Below are 22,698 nucleotides of genomic sequence, written 5' to 3'. Positions count from 1 at the left end.
CCCAATTAGCTGGGACTAGAGCTACTTGTGCCCGTCACAATGTCCAGCTAATTTTTCTATTTTTACTAGAGACAGTATCTCATTCTTGCTTGGGCTGGTCTTCAATTCCTGAGCTCAAGGGATCCTCCTGCCTCGGCCTCTCAGAGTGCTGGAATTACAGGTGTGAGCCACCACACCCAACCAAAAGGTGAATTTTCTTTTCTTTCTTTCTTTTTTTTTTTTTTGAGACAGAGACTCAAGCTGTCACTCTGAGTAGAGTGCTGTGGCATCACAGCTCACAGCAACCTCCAACTCCTGGACTTAAGTGATTCTCTTGCCTCAGCAAGAGCAACTGGAACTACAGGCGCCTGCCACAATGCCTGGCTATTTTGTTGTTGTTGTTGTTGTTGTAGTTGTCGTTGTTTGGTAGGCCTGGGCTGGATTCGAACCCGCCACCTCTGGTGTATGTGGCTGATGCCTTAGCCACTTGAGCTACCAGCGCTGAGCCCAAAAGCTGCATTTTCAATAGATTAAAAGCTATCTCACAAAAAGTGTAAGGTTTTCGCACCTGCCAGGATAGTTGCATTAACAGCTTCATGAATTTTTCTTTTTTTACAATGGTCCTTAAACCAGATTCATTTATCTTAAAATGGTAAGCAATTATGTCTACAGACCTCAATCAGCCATGCATATCAAACAATACAAATTTTTCTTATAAGCTCTTGACTTTTGTTTTGAGGAAGTATTCCAAAATCATCATTGGCACTTCATATGAATCCCATGGGGTATTCAAGGTTTATGGTAATATACTCAACATGTCGAAAAATATAAAAGAATTGCAAGAGATCACTTTTTTTTTTTGAGACAGAGTCTCACTTTGTTGCCCTCAGAAGAGTGCTATGGTGTCACAGCTCACAGCAGCTTCAAATGCTTGGGTTCAAGCAGTTCTCTTGCCTCAGTCTCCCAGGTCTCTGTGACTACAGGCGCCTGCCACAGCACCTGGCTATTTTTTAGAGACGGGTCTCGCACTTGCTCATTTTGATCTCGAACTTGTGAGCTCAGGCAATCCACCTGCCTCAGCCTCCCAAGTGCTGGGATTACAGGTGTAAGCCACCACACCTGGCCCAAGAGATCACTTTTTAGTACAATATACAATTTACTGACAGACAACTGTTTACATGAAGTGATTAGTGCCACAAGATGTTTTTTTTTTTTTTTTTTTGTAGAGACAGAGTCTCACTGTACCACCCTCGGGTAGAGTGCCGTGGCGTCACATGGCTCACAGCAACCTCTAACTCTTGGGCTTACGTGATTCTCTTGCCTCAGCCTCCCAAGCAGCTGGGACTACAGGCGCCCGCCACAACGCCCGGCTATTTTTTTTTGTTGCAGTTTGCCCGGGGCTGGGTTTGAACCCGCCACCCTCGGCATATGGGGCCGGCGCCCTACTCACTAAGCCACAGGCGCCGCCCAACCCACAAGATGTTTTAAGCAACACAATATTTGATCTCACTGCAATAGCAACAAGAGGCGACTACAGAACTATTATAGCAGCTAGGCATGGTAGCTCATGCCTGTAATCCCAGCACCTTAGGAGGCTGAGGCAAGTGGATCACTTGAGACCAGGAGTTCAAGACTAGGCTGGACAACATAATAAGACCTCATCTCTACAAAATTATTTAAAAATTATCCAGGCACGATGGCATACATCTATAGTTCTATCTACCTAGCTCTACAGGAGGATGAAACAGGAGGATCATTTGAGCCTAGGAATTTGAGGCTACCATAAGCTATAATCATACCATTTAGCCTGTACCCTCCAGCCTAGGCAATAGAGTAAGATGCTGTCTTAAAAAAAAAAGAAAGAAAGAAAAGAAAAAACTCATCTCTACAAAAAATAGAAAAATTACCCAGGTATGGTGGCACATGCCTATAGTCCAAGTTACTTGGGAGACTGAGGCAGGAGGAACACCCAAGTCCAGGAGCTTCAGGTTGCAATGGGCAATAATGATGCCACTGCACTCTAGTCTGGGTGACAGAATGAGACTCTACCCCAAAGTAAAAAAATTATCACAGTAGTACAATATGTACTACAGTTAATTTTATGAAGTTACAATTTAGTACTGCATCTTTATGTTTACATTTTTCTCAACTACAATGATCCCATGTGTGTATGGTCTGCCTGTGTTTATGTGCCTAAGTTTTAATAAATTTTAAATTTTTATAATACATTTATGTATTTTTTTGCAGTTTTTGGCTGGGGCCGGGTTTGAACCCACCTCCGGTATATGGGGCTGGCGCCCTACTCCTTTGAGGACAGGTGCCGCCCTATGTATATTTTATGGCAATAAATGTTACAGATACTTTATGCATTCATGATATACCTAACTTTTTAATTTTTTTTAGGAGGGGAGACAGAGTCTCACTCAGTCTCCCCTCAAACTCTTGGGCCCAACCTCAAACTCTTGGGCCCAAGTGATTCTCTTGCCTCAGCCTCCCAAGTAGCTGGACTACAGGTGCCCACCACAATGCCCAGTTACTTTTTAGAGATGGGTCTCACTCTTGCTCAGGCTGGTCTCGAACTCCTGAGCTCAAGCCAATCTTCCTCAGCCTCCCAGAGTGCTGGGAATACAAGTTTTTTGTTTTTGTTTTGAGACTCTCACTCTGTCACCCTGGGTAGAATGTGGTGGTATCATAGCTAACTGCAACCTCAAACTCTTGGGCTCAAGAGATCCTCTTGCCTCAGCCTCCTGAGTAGATAGGACTACAGGCACCCACTACAACACCCAGCTAATTTTTCTCTTTTTAGTAGAGATAGGGTCTTGCTCTTGCTCAGGCTGGTCTTGAACTTGTGAGCTCAAGCAATCCACCTACCTCAGCCTCCCAGAGTGCTGGGCCTTTTTAAAAATATTTCTATGCTACAGTCGTTTGCAAATTTTTCAAATTGTTACAAATCTCCAAAACATTTTCCAATATTCACTGAAAAAAATCCATACCTAAGTGGACCCTTACAGTTGAAACCCAGTTTGTTCTAGGGTCAACTGTATTTACTTCCTATAAAAACCACACAAAATAGTCAGGGAAAGACAGGAGTAGTTTTGCAGGTCTCATCTACCCTGTTTCCCCGAAAATAAGACATCCTCCGAAAATAAGACCTACTTACAGGAAAGATAAGACGTCCCCTGAAAATAAGACTTAGCGCATCTTTGGGAGCACACCTTAAAATAAGACAGTCTTATTTTCGGAGAAACGGGGTATGTATGTGTCAAGCACAGTAAATAAAAATCTAAGTTCTTCCTTTCTTAATTTCTAAAATCCATGTCCCAACAAGTTACAAAGATCCACCTCAAACTTTAGCAGCTGCCTTTTTTTTTTGTAGAGACAGAGTCTCACTTTATGGCCCTCGGTAGAGTGCCATGGCCTCACACAGCTCACAACAACCTCCAACTCCTGGGCTTAAGCGATTCTCTTGCCTCAGCCTCCCAACCAGCTGGGACTACAGGCACCTGCCACAAAGCCCGGCTATTTTTTGGTTGCAGTTTGGCTGGGGCCGGGCTTGAACCCGCCACCCTCGGTATATGGGGCCAGCGCCCTACCAACTGAGCCACAGGCGCCGCCCAGCAGTTGCCTTTTTTTTTTTTTTGAACAGAGTGCATGGTGTCGTCATAACTCATTGCAACCTCAGACCGGGCCATGGGCGTCCTTGTACCTCAGCCTCCTGAGTCACTAGGATTATAGGCGCTCACTGTGGTGCCCAGCTGGGTTTTTTATTTTTTTGTTGAGTCCGGCTCAGACAAGTCTTGAACTCCTGAGTTCAAGTAATCCCCCCCGCCTCGGCCTCCCACAGTGGTGGGATTACAGGTTTGAGCCACTGCGCTCGGCCATCTCAAACTTTAGAAACCCAAAGGGGAAGGGGAATCTGACTTAAAAAAATAAAACAACAAAAAACTCCAAAAACTAAAAGCACTAGTCTCCAAAGGAATCACCCACAAAAAGGATATGAAAAAGAGATACTAATACTCAAGAGAAGTGCAGATTTGAGCCTCTCAAGTTACTCTTACATTATCACTTAAAAAGAAGACAAATGTTCCTTTGCAAACTGGCAACTGAAAGCCCCATGAGCCTTCTTTTAAAAATTCCACTCATTAAAGAAAGAAAAGTCCCTTTGAACAAAAAGTAATTGGAGAACCATCTGAAAAAGCTCTCATTCCTGGCATCTCACCTATCAGGAACCTCAAGGTCAAGCATTTATTCATCATTCCCATGGCCTAGTCGTTCTAATAGGTTTAACAAAATACTTTGTTATGAAATGCTTTGTGTTTTGGTTTTTGCTTGTCTGATTTTTGCTTTTAGGAAAAAAAATAGGTAGTAGTACACAGTTATTTAATTCATTCTCAGGCCTTTGGACTGAAGTTCCTTTCTCTTCATTCATCTCTATGGGGGCAAAAGATGGGGCAGAAGAAACCATGGACAAAGCTATGCTGATTTAAACAGTTACTTCCTGCCTCACAAGAGAAGCAGATGCAAATAAATCCAACACAGTACAGGTTGAGAGTGGGGAAGACACCATGGGGCCTGAGAAAAGTGTAACAGAAATTCATTTAAGGCTGGTTAAGGTGGCTCACACCTGTAATCCTAGTACTCTGAGAGGCCAAGATGGGAGGATCCCTTGAGTTCAGGGATTGGATACTAGCCTGAGTAAGAGTGAAACCCCGTCTCTACCAAAAATAGAAAAATTAGCTGAGGGTTGCAGCAGGCACCTATAATCTCAGGTATTTGGGAGGCTGAGGGCAGAAGATCGCTTGAATCCAGGAGTTTGAGGTTGGTGTGAGCTACGATGCCACAGCACTCTACTAAGGATGACAAAGTAAGACTCTGTCTCCAAAAACAAATAAACAAATACACTCCACTGAATCTAAGAGATCTTCTCCTACTCATAGTTTAATTTCTATGCATCCTTCCTATGAAAAGTCAGATAGCAAAGGTAGAAAAAGGCAAAAAGGAAGAAAAAAGCCTTTCTTCCTTTTGCAGTTTTTGGCCAGGGCTGGGCTTGAACCCGCCACCGGTGCCCTACTACTTTGAGCCACAGGCACCGCCCCCAAAAAAGCCTTTCTTAAAACACCAACATCTCTTACCTCTGTAGTGCTCCATTCTAGTGTGGTGGGTGATACCCTGTGATCTGAAACTGAGGCTCAGGATATAACGAGGATCAGAACTGTCTCGTACCAAGAAAGAACCATCTGGTTTCCCTTTCAGCTTCATCTCTGCATCTTCCCAATTCATCGGCCCCCAATACCAACCACACTACAAAGACAAGAAACAATCAAATAGTTATCAGAACAGAGAAATGTCAAAAAGTTTTTGGTATGGTCTATCTTACCATGGAAGAACACCCGCCCCACTCCATTCTCCAAAACATTTCAATGGCTACTACTAGTGTCTCAACCATTACATTTTTAGTCCTCATTATACTTTTAGTCTTCCAAAGTAATAGAAGAATAAGTTTATAATTCCATAACTAAGGGCCCTATCCAGAAAAGAACAGGGAATGGGGTCAGTTAATCTATCAAAATCAGCTTAGTTTCTCTACAACCTTCCTTTATCATGTCTAAAGTTTTTTTCCCAAATTCAATTTCATTCTACCTTTTATGGAATTCATAAGCAGCATACTGTTCTGTCACTATAATGTGTTCTTCCTCTAAAAACAATAAAAGAGAGCCTAAGTACAGAATTTGGCCAATGGGAGGAGAGGTGAGCTGCCATTCCTCAAGTACCACCACCTACTTTCTCCAACTCTCGAAGGCTAGCTGCAAAGCTGCTTGAGTCAGGCCGGTAGAGGGGACACTGGAGGTGCTGGGGAGGTTGGCTGTGTAGGGATTCAGCTGCTCGGATGGGACCAATCCGGGGAAATGCATCTGCAGGGCAAGACAGTGTGATCACTTATTTGGCCTCATTGCTCCTAACCACAAGTAAACCCTCCCCCCAAAACAGATGCTAACTGAAGAGGGACAAGGCATTAGAAGCTAAGCTGGAAAGGGTGGAAGCCAAAGCGGTGGGAGAGAGCTGGATGGGCTAGAACAAAAAGCTGTGTGGGCTGGTGTAAGCTGTAAAGGATGGGTGGGGGCACTTAACCCCAGGAAAGGGTAGGAGAGCTGCTCACTAACCTGACTAAGGTGACTACTTCAGGGCCTTCACCAGCCTAGAGCGATTCCAACTTCTCCCACCTCGAAGTGAAGTGCCGATAAAACAGCCTTGGAAATAGTGACTCTCTTACTTGCCCAGGAAGAATAACAATTTTGCCAGGCAAGCAGAAAGAATGCTGATTTCATTCATTTATTCCTTGGGTACTGGAAGCTGGCAAAGCAGGCATGGGCTACTAAATGCTTGGTACTTATTTACAAGGCTGCAGTAAATACTAAAAGCTTAGAAAAACCACAGAACCTTGGGCGGTGCCTGTGGCTCAAGGAGTAGGGTGCCGGTCCCATATGCCGGAGGTGGCAGGTTCATACCCAGCCCCGGCCAAAAAAAAACCAAAAAAAAAGCACGAAAAACCACAGAACCTTAAAAAATAGCAACATATTAAGCCTCTTCACTATGCTGAAATTAAAGCAGTTTCTTAAGTGATATCTACTCAAGGATTGCAAAACAGTCTTAGCAGCAAAGAGATGAAAACCTCAATAGTCTTTTATCCCTACAAAAGTCAGATTCACTTCCATAAATAAAATTGGTTAGAAAAACCAGTTAGCCTCATTTCCAAGGAGTTTAGTCCAGCCAAGGAGAAAAAAATTAAGCTTTCTCTTAAATTGTTATCTCCATAAATAGATTTCTCCCATCTATCCATGGTATGGGTACAAAGTACCACTCTGTACTCCCACCTCTTACAAGTCTTGCCTCTAAACTAAGCTAACCTGGGGCATGGGGTGGAGGAGGCGGAGGTAGGGGGAAAGACTGCAAGGAAGACCCCATCGGAGCCACAAGGACAGATGAATGCAGCGTCCCACTGATATCATCTAGAAGAGAGAACAAAAGCAAGACGTTCAGAAATATGAGGGCAGCATGAGCAAGGTGAAGGCAGAGGAGAGGGAGAAGGATTATCAGGCTGCCCTGTGGAGCAAGATGGCCTGATCTTCACCCCAGCTTTTTGCAGAGGGCAACAATCATCTTAATCTAGGTTGCTTTGCTTAGAGATCAGAAGAGTAAGGATATTCCTAAAGCAGCCCAATAGTAGATTCAGGGCAAGATAAATATAAAACTAATTAATATATGGACAGTAAATATTATAGCATGCTGCTGAGAGACCCATTTAACTGCTCAGATTTGATAGGGGTACTAAGAAAAGGATGGAAATAATTGAGTCATCATTAGAAACGCAGAAGGAACAAGTCCCTGGAGATCACCCTCCCACCAGGGCAAGAAGGCAGACAGAAGAGCAGACTATACCTAGAAGGCTGAGGCTTCTTCTTGGAGGAGGAGGGGGAGTTGGAGGGTGTGGAGAGGTCAGGCCCCGCTGAGAAATGTCCACATCCACAAGTGACACTGTTTCACCTGAAGAATTCACAGAGCAAATGTGTTAAAGAAGGGCCCTAACCAAAGCTGAGCCAAAAATGAAGGAAGCAAAGGGCAAGCAAAAAAGGCTGGAGGTTCACGGCTCTCAAAAAGCTCAAAATTGAATGCCTCCCAAGACTGAAATCACCTCTAAATACTGGGGAAATCAATTTTTAAATTCTATCATGGCTGGATGCAGTAGCTCACGCCTGTAATCCTAGTACTTGGGAGACCGAGACAGGTGGATTGCCTGAGCTCACAGGTTCAAGACCAGACTAACCAAAAGCAAGACCCCGTCTCAAAAAAACCAGGCATTGTGGTGGGTGCCTGTAGTCCCAGCTAAGCTACTTGGGAGGCTGAGGCAAGAGAATCACTTAAGCCCAAAAGTTTGAGGTTGCTGTGAGCTGTGATGCCACAGCACTCTACCCAGGGCAACAAAGTGAGACTTTCTTTCCAAAAAAATAAATAAATAAAAAATGAAATTCTATCATGCTTTTGCCCTGTTGAGGATCAAGAACTGTTTAGGACAAAAACATGGAATTGACAGTGGAAAAACCACCTAAGTCTGGTTCTGCCACTGATTTACAACCTAACAATGAACAATGGGTCTTCGGCTATCAAATGGAACCCACACCATTTTATCTCTTCAGACTTGTATACCAATTTCTGCCCTTAAGAAGCAAGGCAAGTAAAAGACATGGAAAGCAAGTGCCAGAAAAAATATAAGAATGCAAAGTTAGCTGAATCTAGATAAAGCTTCCAACGTTAGCCCCAAACTCTTCCTAGATGGCTTTCCACATCTAGATTTTCCACAGTACTCATCCATAAAAGAATCTACCATTGAAGATATCAGTTCTTAATAGCTAAAGTTACAAAGGCTAAAAGTGCATTACAATCCTAAAGAGCAACAACTTTCAGTCAGCCAAAAGTCGGATAATCTTAGAGGAAGCCTCTCAATAGGAACTTGGTGGTTTCTGTTACTTCCCAGCACGTCATGTAGTTCTGTTCTCTGCCATATCCCCTACCATTTGCCACCATTCCCCTCAAGTCACTGGAGGATAGAAGGTATTTTTTTTTTTTTTGTAGAGACAGAGTCTCACTTTATGGCCCTCGGTAGAGTGCCGTGGCCTCACACAGCTCACAGCAACCTCCAACTCCTGGGCTTAAGCGATTCTCTTGCCTCAGCCTCCCGAGTAGCTGGGACTACAGGCACCCGCCACAACACCCAGCTATTTTTTGGTTGCAGTTCAGCCAGGGCCAGGTTTGAACCCGCCACCCTCGGTATATGGGGCCGGCGCCTTACCAACTGAGCCACAGGCGCCGCCCCAAGGATAGAAGGTATTTTAAAACACAGGTTGATAGCTGGGAATAGGTTTACTTTTGCAGGTCTGATCCGTATGTCAGAACTCAGGATTTCTCAAATTTAGCTCTTATCCAGGACTGAATTAGCCTCTCAGCTATTATTTTAATGCTTTCCAGTCAAAAACAAAAAAAAAACAAGATGACCATTACCTCCCATGCATTTAGGTTTTTCAGAACCTTAAAATACACAGTTTTTTACAAAGGTCTTGAACACTAATTGAGATAAACAGAAAAGCTCTTCTAAAAGTCACCTGGAGGGGGCGGCGCCTGTGGCTCAGTGAGTAGGGCACCAGCCCCATATACGGGATGGCAGGTTCAAACCCAGCCCTGGCTGAACTGCAACAAAAAAATAGCCGGGTGTTGTGGCGGGCGCCTGTAGTCCCACCTACTCGGGAGGCTGAGGCAAGAGAATCGCCTAAGCCCAGGAACTGGAGGGTGCTGTGAGCTGCTGTGTGATGCCACAGCACTCTACTGAGAGCGATAAAGTGACACTCTGTCTCTACAAAAAATTAAAAGTACAGCGGCTTACGCCTGTAATCCTAGTACTCTGGGAGGCCAAGGCCGGTGGATTGCCTGAGGTCTCTAAAAAAAATAGACAGGGGTTATAGTGGGCGCTGGTAGTCCCAGTTATTTCGGAGGCTGAGGCAAGAGAATCGCCTAAGCCCAAAGTGTTTGAGGTTGCTGTGAGCTGTAGCGCCATGGCACTCTACTTAGGGTGACAAAGTGAGACTCTGTCTCAAACAAACAAACAAAAAGTTATCCGGAAGTTCTAAGAAGTTAGTACTGAACTCAACACACACCAGGAGTCTGGCTGCCCAGAGCAATGCAACAGGCCCAGAGAACTGGGTTTCCTGACAGGGCAGAGAGGTCTAGATTGTAGGTATAGCACTTACATAAAAGATGTAGTTTAAGGAAGCTAAGGCTTTCCCTGTATCTGAAACTACAAATGTAGGTGTTCTTACTTTAAGGAGGAAACAATTACTAACTGAAAGACATGCTGCCACAAGATAAGATTTTTTTTTTTTTTTTTTTGTAGAGACAGAGTCTCACTGTACCGCCCTCGGGTAGAGTGCCGTGGCGTCACACGGCTCACAGCAACCTCCAACTCCTGGGCTTAAGCGATTCTCTTGCCTCAGCCTCCCGAGTAGCTGGGACTACAGGCGCCCGCCACAACGCCCGGCTATTTTTTGGTTGCAGTTTGGCCGGGGCTGGGTTTGAACCCGCCACCCTCGGCACATGGGGCCGGCGCCCTACTCACTGAGCCACAGGCGCCGCCCAAGATAAGATTTTTTAATTCTAGGCTTGGGTAAGAACAGAGACCTTCTTCTCCACCTCAGCAAGTATCTATACATACAGGTACCAACTCACTTGTTTTGACAGCTCATGGCTGTCTACCCAGTTGGGGGTCCCAGTGGTCTCCTTAACATCTTCCTGGAAATGTGCATTTCCCAAATTGTAATTTTTCCAATCACCTTTCTGAGGGATACTACATCCAAACCAGTTTCAGATTGGGATTTTTTTTTTAAAGGTTTCTCAGTCACAACCAATGAGAAATACTCAGCTTCTGAGACTTGAGGCAGTGTGATAAAAATCATTTTCTCTGCAGTTTATTCAACCAGGAGCTTCAGTACTGACTGACATAATAGAAGGTCTCCCTTTCTAAAAAAGGAAGAAAGACCTGTACCCATTAAATGAGAAGACAGTTACCCATTACCCAAAGGATATTCGACAGCTTTCCTACTTTAGCAACTGTGTTCTCTGCTGCAAGGTAGACTTAAATTAGGTACAGTGAAGAACTCTAACAGCTGCAAGAACTGCTAGCCCCCAAAATGGGTAAGACAAGAGCTCATGTAACCTCTTTTGTCCAAAGTCTTTAAAAATAGACCAGATAATCATGGATCATTTTTATTAGATAATCCATGAACTCCCTTGAAAGCAGGGACAGGAATTGTATGAATTTTAGAGAGTTTTATGCACTATGAGCCCATAAATTTGTAATTCCTACTTTTAATTTATATGTGATGACTCTGAACTAAGCACTGCAAAACTGCTAAGGCCACCCAATTACCAACAAGCAGTCTTTACATCCAACCATAAAGCATCCGAAGTCAAGAACACATTCTACACTATAAAAATAGCCTCATCCCAAACCCAGCAGGCATAGAATGAAGGAAATAACTGCTTGAAGCTCCCTCTGAGATTCATCTGCAAGATCTCAGAATTCTCCTGCTTTCAGATGTCAGAAGAGAAAGACACCATCCTTACCTGTGAACAGGGGGCTGAAGGAGACCGGAGAAAAGGCACTTTGAGTTCTTGTCAACCTGGTTTTCCTAGGGGGTGAGAAGGAACACAACATAAAGGGGAGAAATGAACATGTATGTACTTGAATCACCACAACACTCAGTTCCAGATGCAATTAAAAACAGAGCAAATCCTAGTCATTGTCAGAAACACTCTTACAATAAAACCTTAAAATTAAAGGGGAGAATAAGATAATTAAGGCAATTCCTTAAATAGATTTGGCTATGGAATCCACCTGCCTACAAAGCAATGAGAAATCCCTTTGGATCTTTCCCTACCCAGTACATTAAAAGAGTAAAACACCTTGAGTGGTAATTAGCAAGTCCATTTCAAGAGGAAGGAAGTCAGATACAGAGTTGATTTTCATTAGGGAGCAAAGAAAAAGGCTCTTGACCTGAACAGGCGCCAGCTCAGAGTATCAGTTTTCCCTCTGGACCTGCCTCTAGGATTAGGAGGTCCCAGGGAACATATTCCAACCTGAGAACAGCACTGCAGGACGCACACACAAACTTCAACCTCAGCCTTTCTGAGCTGCCAGTTATACAGCTCTCCCCATGACTTCTCAGTGCTGTTCCAGAGAACCAGTTTGAAAACTCAGGTCTTTTTTTTTTTGCAGTTTTTGGCCAGGGCCGGGTTCGAACCCACCACCTCCGGTGTATGGGGCTGGCACCTTACTCCTTTGAGCCACAGGTACCGCCCAAAAACTCAGATCTTTTGGTTAACAAACCAAAAGTAACTTTACATTGTATCATTTCCTTTTTTTTTTTGTAGAGACAGAGTGTCACTTTATAACCCTCGGGTCCAGTGTCATGGCATCACACAGCTCATAGCAACCTCCAACTCCTGGGCTTAAGCGATTCTCTTGCCTCAGCCTTCCGAGTAGCTGGGACTACAGGCACCTGCCACAATGCCTGGCTATTTTTTGGTTGCAGTTCAGCTGGGGCCAGGTTTGAACCCGCCCCCTCGGTACATGGGGCCGGCGACTTACCGACTGAGCCACAGGCGCCGCCCCATTGTATCATTTTCTACTGGCTTTTCAGCTGGAAATGAAAGAAATTCAAGGCTCTTTTTTTTTTTTTTTGTAGAGACAGAGTTTCACTGTACCACCCTCGGGCAGAGTGCCATGGCGTCACACAGCTCACAGCAACCTCTAACTCTTGGTGTCACACGGCTCACAGCAACCTCTAACTCTTGGGCTTACGCGATTCTCTTGCCTCAGCCTCCCAAGCAGCTGGGACTATAGGCGCCCGCCACAACGCCCGGCTATTTTTTGTTGCAGTTTGGCCGGGGCTGGGCTTGAACCCACCACCCTCGGCATATGGGGCCGGCGCCCTACTCACTGAGCCACAGGCACTGCCCAGAAATTCAAGGCTCTTAAATCCCAGCTACTCAGGATGCTAAAGTGGGAAGATCACTTGAGCCTAGGTGTTCAAGAAGTGAGACCCCACCTCTAAAGCTTTTTTCAAAACTCCAACAAAGACTCCTGGCATTGAAATGTGCTAAACTCAGAAAACTCACCTTAGAATGACTGGATTGCCTACAAGGCCTTGCTCGCTGAGGTGTTGGAAATATGTGATGTGCTGATTGTGGCATAGGTTAGGATGACTAAGTATATTTGTCAAAATTAATAGATCTGGATAACTTAAAAAGGTGAATTTTGTAGTATATAAATTATACCTCAATATATGATGCTTAAAAAAACTTTCTAAAAAAACTCTACCCCAGAATTGAGTGCTTGACTCCAGATGCTATCGCTGGCTCACCTTCCAAAAATACTCTCACACAAAGGTCTAAATAGAACTTAAACTCTTTTCAACGAAAACTGCACCAATAGAAGGGAGCAAAAGCAAAGAAAATCCAAAATGACATTCTATTTAAAATTATTTGACTTCTGTGGCCCAAAGGAGTAGGGCACCGGCCCCATATGCCGGAGGTGGTGGGTTCAAACCCAGCCCTGGCAAAAACTGCAAAAAAAAAAAAAATTATTTGACTTCCGCAGAATTCTCTTATTAATGTGGAAATGGTAAAAGAAAAAAATTTTTGACTTCAAAAGATGTTTATGCTTTTTCTTTTCTTTTTTTCTTTTTTTTTTGTGATGGAGTCTCACTCTGTCACCCTGGCCAGAGTGCAGTAGCATCAGAGCTCACAGCAACCTCAAACTCTTAGGCTTGAGCAATCCTCTTGCCTCAGCCTCCCAAGTAGCTGGGACTATAGGCACGAGCCACCACACCTGGCTGGATTTTCTGTTTTTAGTAGAGTCAGGTCTTGCTCTTGCTCAGACTGGTCTCAAACTCCTGAATTTAAGCAATCCTCCTGCCTGAGCCTCCCAGAGGGCTAGGATTACAGGTGTGAACCCCCAGAACAGGCCTATGCATTTATATTTTCACATAGATATCTGAGCTTCTCAGAATACATTTCAAACAAAATTCTGAAACCATACCAAGAAGGCCTGAATCAACAAGAGTTGAAACACTGGTCTTTCCTTCTTGACCTATCTTCACACTCCCTCTGCAACCTCCTCCATGCTGGGAAGGAGGAGGTTGAGACTTGAGAAGTCTGATGATAATGCACTGTGTGAACACCCCACCCAGAATACACTAGAGAGGTGGGAGCATGAAAACAAGATACAACCACACACAATCCCTCTGCTTGTAAAAGTTGCTCATGACTGTCCGCAGTTCAGTTCCAACAATTCCAACAAGAGGGCTGGAATGGCAAGTTAATTCCATTGGACATGAACTTTAAGACTGCCGAAGAACTTCCAAGCTGATTTTTATTTGATAACTTGAGGGTACAACATTAAACTCAGCAAGTAGAAACCTAAAGCGCTGGCCTTTCAAAAGGTTCACACCTCAGCCATTTGGCCATTTGCCTCTTTTGAAAGGAAACTGCATTACTCTGCCATCTGCCCATGCTGGGGACGAGCCTCTTCGGTGCCAAGCACTGAAGAACGGCAGGACCCAAATGCACACATCTTGCGGAGGCCTTCTCACTTCGGCTCATCTTCTTCCCCGCCCCCAACATTTTGAAAAAGAAAAATCATAGTTTCTAGGATCTAGAAAAAGAAAAACATCTGAATCCAGGCAAAGCCACTTGAGAGCAGCAGGATAATTTTTCCTGGCAAATATGGAAGCCTCATGGCTGGAAGCTTGGAGAGATAAAAGGTCTAAGGGCTGAAAGGCTCCTAATAAATCTGTGTGCTTTCTTCTCTCTTCGGGAAGACGCTGCCTAACTAAAAATCCAAAGCAGTTTCTGTCTCATGGACCCTGAGAGCATTCTAATGGCAATCACTCATGAAAAGACCAATTTAGATGACTACAAAAATACAAAGCAAGAGAATAATCAATAGAGAATTAAGGATGATAGTTACCTGAGAGAGGAGTAAGACATAAAATTAGGAAGCAACACTTAGGTCTTCAAAGGTACTGTTAACATTCTATTTGATAAGTTTAGTGATGGACACCTAAGTATATATTTTATTATTCAAATTCATGCACTGTATATATCCCTTTTGTATATATGAACCATTTGGAATGATAAGACCCCATTCTAGGCTCGGCGCCTGTGGCTCAAGCAGCTAAGGTGCCAGCCACATACACCAGAGCTGGCGGGTTCGAATCCAGCCCAGGCCCGCCAAACAACGATGGCTGCAACCAAAAAATAGCTGGGCGTTGTAGCAGGCGCCAGTACTTAGGAGGCAGAGGCAGGAGAATCACTTTAAGAATCACAGGAGGTTGCTGTGAGCTGTGATGCCACAGCACTCTACTCGGGGCGACAGCTTAAGGCTCTGTCTCGAAGGAAAAAAAAAAAAAGACCCCATTCTAAGCTGTTGTGCTGTTTTTCTGGAGAGCAATATGAATGATATAGCTCCAGATAACATTTTAAACTAACCCTTCAATACTACATGCCCATATTATTTATTCCTCGCAAATCACATTGGTAAGTATTAAGGTACAGTTGTCACTTGCGTCTTAGCAGCAGAAAGAATTGAGGGGTAGAATGGGACGGGACAAGATTTGGTGGGCTGTGACAGAATAGGACAGGGGCAAAAGGCCTTAGGCAAAGGTCTTCTCCAAGGCTAGCTAGCAGTCCTTTGTGTCAGCTCTGCCACTGCCTGTGCTGTAGGTAACAAAAAGACAGATTGCCTCTATCCATTTCCACTTTGCAAATTATTAATTGTATTGCAACCGATTTATGGGATAAAAGGAGTTAAAGGCATTAGACTAGACAGAATGACAACACATAGATGTAACCACTGGCCAGTTTTCAAATTCCTTGAAACATAAAATATAAACAATGAAATAGTAATGACCTCCTTTTCTTCCCATAAATCTCCTCTACTGATGCCCTAAGATTTTACATGTCATTTTCTAAAAGTAAATTCCAAATTATAATGCCCAAATACCAGGTTTTATAGCTCCAATGTACCTCTGCCCCTGCTAAAGCACACAGTGCCAAGTCAGCCAGCCTGTGCCATTTCCAACATGTCATAAGCCAGTGTCTGTTCGTGTGCTACAGGCACAAAAACCATGTGTTCATTTTTAGTTCCAATACACAGACATCTGTGCAGCAAGGTCAGATCCAAAACTCCTTCATGAACCAACTAAAGAACCTATAGAGGGAACTTCCAGGGAAAAGCCAAGAGGCAGAGACCAATGTCTAAAACCTTCAGAATGATGTTGGAAGGGAGAACGCTAAAGACTGAAAGACACCAGACTCAAATGGACAGAGATTTTTTTTTTTTTTTTTTGTAGAGACAGAGTTTCACTTTATTGCCCTCGGTAGAGTGCCATAGCATCACACAGCTCACAGCAACCTCCAACTCCTGGGCTTAAGCGATTCTCTTGCCTCAGCCTCCCGAGTAGCTGGGACTACAGGCACCCGCCACAACGCCCGGCTATTTTTTTGTTGCAGTTCGGCCGGGGCCGGGTTTGAACCCGCCACCCTCAGTATATGGGGCTGGCGCCTTACCGACTGAGCCACAGGTGCCGCCCTGGACAGAGATTTTTAAAGCCAGGGAGCTCATTCTAAAAGGGAGGTGCCAACCACAAACACTTTATGGAAAAATCAACAGGGTGTGGACTCACACCCAAACATAAAATCAGAACTTCCTCAGCACCCCATAAAATCATTTTGCTCTCAGCATGTCATGGTATGACTCAAAGACACCTTTAGACCTTAAGATGGAAGGAACAATGACAAAGGTTTCTCATGTCCGCTAGATCTGTCCACAACAGCAGGGCCCAAAAAAACTGATGTTAAAGCAGCCTGAATTTTTTTCCAGAATTCTACCTTTTTTCTCAAATAATTCTCCATCTCACTATGAAGACTCCCATACAACTGTTAACACAGTAAAAACAAATCTTGAAAAGTGAACAAGGGACCCATCTCCAACCAAGTGTGTATTACATGATCATAAGATTAAAATAGTATGATCAAATGCTATTTCTCACCAAATCAAAAAGACAATCAAGTCAACATATGAGAACCAGACAAAGGAACTCCACTGGTTTTCCTGAAATAGCAATTCTATATTGCACCAAGGCCCACAGGCATCAAGCCCAGCTCTTTGAATTCCAACGTATGTACAAGGCCTAGCCCAGTTAGTTCCTCAGAACAGAAACCTGTTCTGTTGGTGAGCCCACTTCTTACTTAACTTAGAGTTTTCTAAGCTAATTCATATTATACTAAGACACAGTATATCCAGGCAGGTCCACTTAGCAAACTCAAGAGCATCTGAAAAGAAGATTTGCTTAGTGTTAAAACATGGAACTGTTAACCTTTATAAAATGATTGTAGGGAGGCAGATATTGAGAAAAGGAAAGAGAATTATGCCCAGAGGTTACTATAAACCCCCCAAATTAGACAGCAAAGACTGCAGAGGCCCCTAATTATCTCCAACCAACAATAAGGAGGAAGGCACATGCCCTTTGGCAAAAAACTAAAATTTCTTACCACTTTCCAGGTCCTACCAATCAAAACAAGAGAACGAGATAAAAATCCAAACTCATCCTTCCTCCCAACATCACAGACTTACTTAGGAGATACAGATCCACAGAAATAACAACTATCCTGGCCAGACTCACCAAGTTTCTCACAGCTGTGAGGCTGCCAGCAAGACTGGCACGTAGTAAGCTGTGGAAAAGCTAAGAAGCAGCACCAAATCCTAAGCATAAAAAATTTACCAGTTCTGTCTTATTACTTCTCTTCTAAAAAGCACAAAATATTCCATCTAGATTTCTCCTGTCGACAATCTATTCCTATTAGGACAGGAACAACACAGTCATCACTCTCCCATTTTACAGATGGGGGAAAAAAGGGAACCATGAAGACAACAAATTTGGCCTCCATCTAATAGCTGATATTGGAGTTCTAAAAGGAATCTAGACATTTACATTCTCTGTACAATATGCTGCCTCCAACCAGCAGTCAACCAAATGTTTATACACAAATACCTAGCTCTTCTCCAATTCATCAAAAAAAGCCCTTGGACCAAAAAATGTAATTCTCCAGTGCCCTGAACTAAGCTTCTTTGCAGAGCTATAGTCCAATTTGCTCTGCAGCAGAAAACTGTATTGTGCTTAGTGTGAGGGTTGGTGACGAGCAGCCAATGACCATTAAATTCTGCTTCCAAAGGCAAAAAACCGTATAATGTCACATGCCTTTTCCTCTTCCTAATCTATGAGACGTAGCAGCTAATTTCACGCCACACCTCATATCTGGTGTCTCTGGAATCTTAGACTAAGTCCTGGTCAATATGGAACAAAGGCAAGACAAACCACAAGAAAATTAGCAATCTATCCTACTATGTCATTGCCCACAGCTTCAATCCCACTCCTTACCCCACACCCCCACCCCATCTGATGAAAATTTCATCTGTACTGGTAAGTGGAGCATTGAATACGGAGCCTACCACAAAAAAAGCTGTTTTAGCAGCCACATGTTTTTTTAAGAACTGAGCTCTCAGCATGAATTCATTGGGAGGGAAATGCAGAAACACTGGCCTATCTGAAGGCAGAACACACTAACATCTTTAGGGAATTTGGATTTGAACTGATCCCCAAGATAAGCCCATGGCACAGCTGTTCACAAAGGGCAAGAAAGTCAAAAAACCACTTTCCTCTTGGAGTACCCAAGTTCCCTTGAAAAGGCCATGTGTGAGTGGTTTCCTGTCCAGGATCAACTGGAGAGCTGGAGAGCTTCTTAAAAATTCAAACTCTTAGGCCCCAGACATACCCATCTTTTCAAAAAGCTCCCTAAATGATCAATTTATACTTATTCTTTAGCCTTGGCTTGTGGCTGTCAGTATGTCTCAAGAATCCATCACATAAACCGCATCAAAACCAATTCCAATCTTTCTAAGAACCTATTCTTAAGTACAAACCACAATGGCAGTTACCACAAGGGAAGTCTCATTTCATTGACATAAAAGTTGACAGGTTTCTAAATCAACATTACAGATCTAACACTGGATGTCAAAGATAAGTCCACCCTTCAGAAATGCAAACTGTCAATGTCTATATTTGGAATTTTCATCAACTGGAATAGAACTCCTACAGTAATGTCTATACTCTATACCTCACTGATACTTAAAATCCTCAAGTGGGCTTTAGAGAGACCAAACATTTTCTATTCTCACAGTGGTCAGCACACAGGCTTGAGATACCAAGTATATACAAGGGAACAACCAAGAAAACACTTAAGACTTTGAATAGAGATGCCCAATTGATTGCTGGCCTACAACTACATTTGAAGATCCCAAGACATTTGTACATGTGAGTGTGAAGGAGGTGGAGTGCTAGTACAGAGATTAATAAGATGGGCCAGATGCAACACAGCTTTCTGCCCCAAAGGCCAAATATTTCCAGCAACCTTACTGCCAGGGATCACGGCAAACAGGTATCTCTAAAAACCCTACTAAGGGTGGGATGGGGGGATGGTTTGAAATCATCTTCCAACAACAGAGATGTTAACCAGCTGAGAAGTGTCACGGAGCATGAACTCTAAAGAGTGAAAGTTGTTTCCACAATTAGCTCTGACCGAAAGCAAGATGTCACCACCTTTGGTCCCAAGTCTCTGCTTCCTCATGAAGATCATATCTTAAGAACTGTCAGGATCCTGTCAGCAGGAGAAAAATGGGGAAACGAAACAAGAAAAGGAAGTTTGTCAACCAGCACCCGCAGCGAGTCTCACCTCCCCGCGTCTAGCTCCCGGCCCGCAGAGCCTCCCATGTCTGTCAGGCTCGCAGCTGAAGCAGCCAGCTCTCCAGAAGGCCTCTTGCCGGTCCCATTCCCACCGCCGGAGCCACCATTGCAGCTCTTCGTGCGAAAGAGACGACTGAGGCGGATTTTAAATGACCCCTTCCGAGAAGGGCCTGCGAGTGGCCGGAGGGGCCCCGGAGGTGGTAGTGGCGGGGGAGGCTGCTGCTGCTGTTCCCCTCTACTCAGGCGCCCTGGAGGGGCCAAGTCCTGCAACGGGAAGGGCGCCGAGGGTAATTCAGGGCCTGGGGGCTGCAGCAGAAGTCGGCCGCCGCCGCCTCCTCCACGGCCCGGGCTGCTGAGCTCCTCTTCCGAGCAGCTGTTAGTCTCCAGGCTCTCGGCCTCCGATTCTAGCCCCTCTAGGACCAGGAGCGCGTCGCTTGTTTCTGTGGGGTCCTCCCCGGCCTGTGGGGTGGCAGCAGGCGGCTGCGGCTGGGGAGGGGGCGGCTGCGGGGGGCACGGGCACGGGCAGCAACCCCCACCGACCGTCTTGACCCCTGGCCCCACCGGTTGCCCAAGCCCTAGAGCTGCCAACTGCGCCTCTAGTCCAGCCGCGGGGCCCCAGGTCCGCTCGAGTGCCAACCCCGGCGGCAGGGCCTTGGGGTCCAGGGCACAGCGGTGCCGGGGACACAGCAGTTCCGAGGATCGCGACTCCGGGGCCGCCTCCGCGTCCTCCTCCTCAGGCGGCCGACCCACGTTGCGGAACACCATCAGCTGAGGCGGCCGGGAGCCCCGCGGGCCGGACCGCGAGAGGAAGGGTGGCGGCGGGGGGCCATGGCTCGGGGACGGCGGCGGCAGGCCTGGCTCGGGGGCCGCCTCTCCGTAGCCTAGGAGGCGGCTCAAGACGCGGTACGAAGCGGCCGCTGCCGCCGCCTCGCCATCCCGGAGCTCGGCCCCCTGCATCGGGGAGAGGGAGGGAGGGCGGGCGGCTGGGAGCCGGGCTGGGGTGGGGACTCGGCCGGGCCCCGCCGGAGCCCCGCCCGCCGCGGCCCCCGGAGCGACAGCGCTAACGGCCGCCGCGGCCTCTGCCTCATAGAGGGGGGCGGGGGGCGCGCGAAGCGCAGCGCAAGCCCAAGCCGCGCGCCGCGGCCGCCGCCGGGTACCGCCTCGATCTTCGTCACTTCCGGGAAATCTTCGCCACGCCCCTCCCCCAAGGCGAGCTTGTTCTGGCCTCCTTGGCTCCTGATGCTACGTGCGCCCTGGGCTGCTTATTGGTTGCGATCTGGTTCTCAGCTGGCTTTGGTCGACTGCCTCGACCCTTGCCTTTCACTTCCTGGGTGCCCATGTCCAGGCCGTACCTCGTGGGAGTGTGAAGCGGCATTGAGAACAGTAATCGGGCCCTGGGAGAGAGCCTCTGGCCTTAGGAGTACCTGTGATCTTTTCCTGCCTATGCCGCTTGACTTGTGTGACCTTGGCTGAGTCATTTCACCACTTACTAATCTGTATCTCCCTCCTGGGATCCAGTGAATATTATGAAATGACTATCTGATTAATTTGTTCTCGATCCATTGGTGTACTAATAACCGGCTCTGGTGCAGGAAGGCAATGTATGCATATATACTACATAGGTACATAAATTTATCATTGGATGTACTAATATAAAAGGATGTGGGCTCAACGCCGGTAGCAAAGTGGTTACAACGCCAGCCACATACACCAAGGGTGGCGGGTTCAAACCAGCCAACACCAGCCAAACAACAGTGACAATTGCAACAAAAAATAGCAGGTGCTGGGCGGCGCCTGTGGCTCAGTGAGCAGGGCGCCGGCCCCATATACCGAGGGTGGCGGGTTCAAACCCGGCCCCGGCCAAACTGCAACAAAAAAATAGCTGGGCGTTGTGGCGGGTGCCTGTAGTCCCAGCTACTTGGGAGGCTGAGGAAAGAGAATCACTTAAACCCAAGAGTTAGAGATTGCTGTCAGCTGTGACGCCAAGCACTCTACTGAGGGCGACATAGTGAGACACTAAAAAAAAAAAAAATGTGTAGTGCACAATTTACAAATAAAAATATACAATGTCGGCTTGGCGCCTGTGGCTCAAGCAACTAAGGCGACAGCCACATACACCTGAGCTGGCGGGTTCGAATCCAGCCTGGGCCCGCCAAACAACAAAGACGGCTGCAACCAAAAAAAAAAATAGCCGGGCGCTGTGGCGGGCACCTGTAGTCCCAGCTACCTGGGAGGCGGAGACAGGAGACTCGCTTGAGCCCAGGAGTTGGAGGTTGCTGTGAGCTGTGGTGCCACAGCACTCTACCCAGGGCGACAGCTTGAGGCTTTGTCTCAAAAAAAAAAAAATACATATATATGTGTGTGTGTGTGTGTGTGTATATATATATATATATATACATATATATACAATGTCAAATTCCACATAACTGATTCTCACAGAATGCTGTCATAGATTTTTGCCAAATTCTTACAGGGGTAGCCAAACTGGTTGCAATTGACCAAGGAGTGTAATTGTGACATAAATGTTGCTAAATAATTTCTTCTATGTGAATGTTAGAGGAAAGTGGGGGAAAAAAAAAACAAAACTTAACGGGATTGTTAATAATGGGAGTGACTTCATTGTTGAATCAGAAAACAGTTTCAAATACTTGAAAGGATATTTCCTCAATTTTGTGCTATTCATAAGGCTTCAGACATAACACATTAAGTTTAAATCTGAATTATTAACACTTTCTCCCTCACTTGCTTAAGTCTAGATAATCAACAAAACAATAAATTAAGCCCTGATATATAGCATTTGTTTGGTTCCGTGGTATAAAAGCATATTCCCACCATGGCTGATTTCAATCTATCAGCTTCACTTACTAGCCACACAGATTGGGAGAGATGAGCTGTAACATACCATTAGGTAGTATAATAGTTCAATCATGTAGACACAAGACATAAATAATCCCATGAGCATAAGTAAAATTGTTAGGAAGCAATGAGCTTTGATCATCTACCTTTGTTTTTAATATAACTTAAATTTATGGGTGGCGCCTGTGGCTCAGTGAGTAGGGCGCCTCATATAACCAAGGTTGGAGGGTTCGAACCCAGCCCCGGCCAAACTGCAAACAAAAAATAGCTGGGCGTTGTGGTAGGCGCCTGTAGTCCCAGCTACTGGGGAGGCTGAGGCAAGAGAATCGCCTAAGCCCAAGAGCTGGAGATTGCTGTGAGCTGTGATGCTATGGCATTCTACTGAGGGCAACAAAGTGAGACTCTGTCTCTAAAAAAAAAAAAAAAAAAAATTATTAATTTAAATTTATATAAC

General features: G+C 45.3%; 1 protein-coding gene across 1 annotated transcript in view; it reads right to left on the bottom strand.

Moving 5' to 3' along the window:
• The window catches only part of SOCS7 (suppressor of cytokine signaling 7), a 40,751-nt gene extending 20,229 nt beyond the window's left edge, over window positions 1-20,522 (bottom strand). Inside the window, exons 1-6 of the mRNA XM_053568487.1 lie at window positions 19,378-20,522; window positions 11,149-11,213; window positions 7,417-7,521; window positions 6,885-6,986; window positions 5,761-5,891; window positions 5,112-5,280 (exon numbers count right to left, since the gene is read on the bottom strand). Of these exons, the coding sequence (XP_053424462.1) occupies window positions 5,112-5,280; window positions 5,761-5,891; window positions 6,885-6,986; window positions 7,417-7,521; window positions 11,149-11,213; window positions 19,378-20,345 (1,540 nt within the window). The 5' untranslated portion in view covers window positions 20,346-20,522. The remainder of the gene's footprint in view (window positions 1-5,111; window positions 5,281-5,760; window positions 5,892-6,884; window positions 6,987-7,416; window positions 7,522-11,148; window positions 11,214-19,377) is intronic.
• Between the last annotated feature and the right edge of the window lie 2,176 nt (window positions 20,523-22,698).

This window comes from Nycticebus coucang, chromosome 18 (assembly GCF_027406575.1).
Source record: "Nycticebus coucang isolate mNycCou1 chromosome 18, mNycCou1.pri, whole genome shotgun sequence".
Classification (NCBI taxonomy): Eukaryota; Metazoa; Chordata; class Mammalia; order Primates; family Lorisidae; genus Nycticebus; species Nycticebus coucang.
Note: the sequence above shows the minus strand (reverse complement) of the source record. Positions and strands in the feature narration are given on the sequence as shown.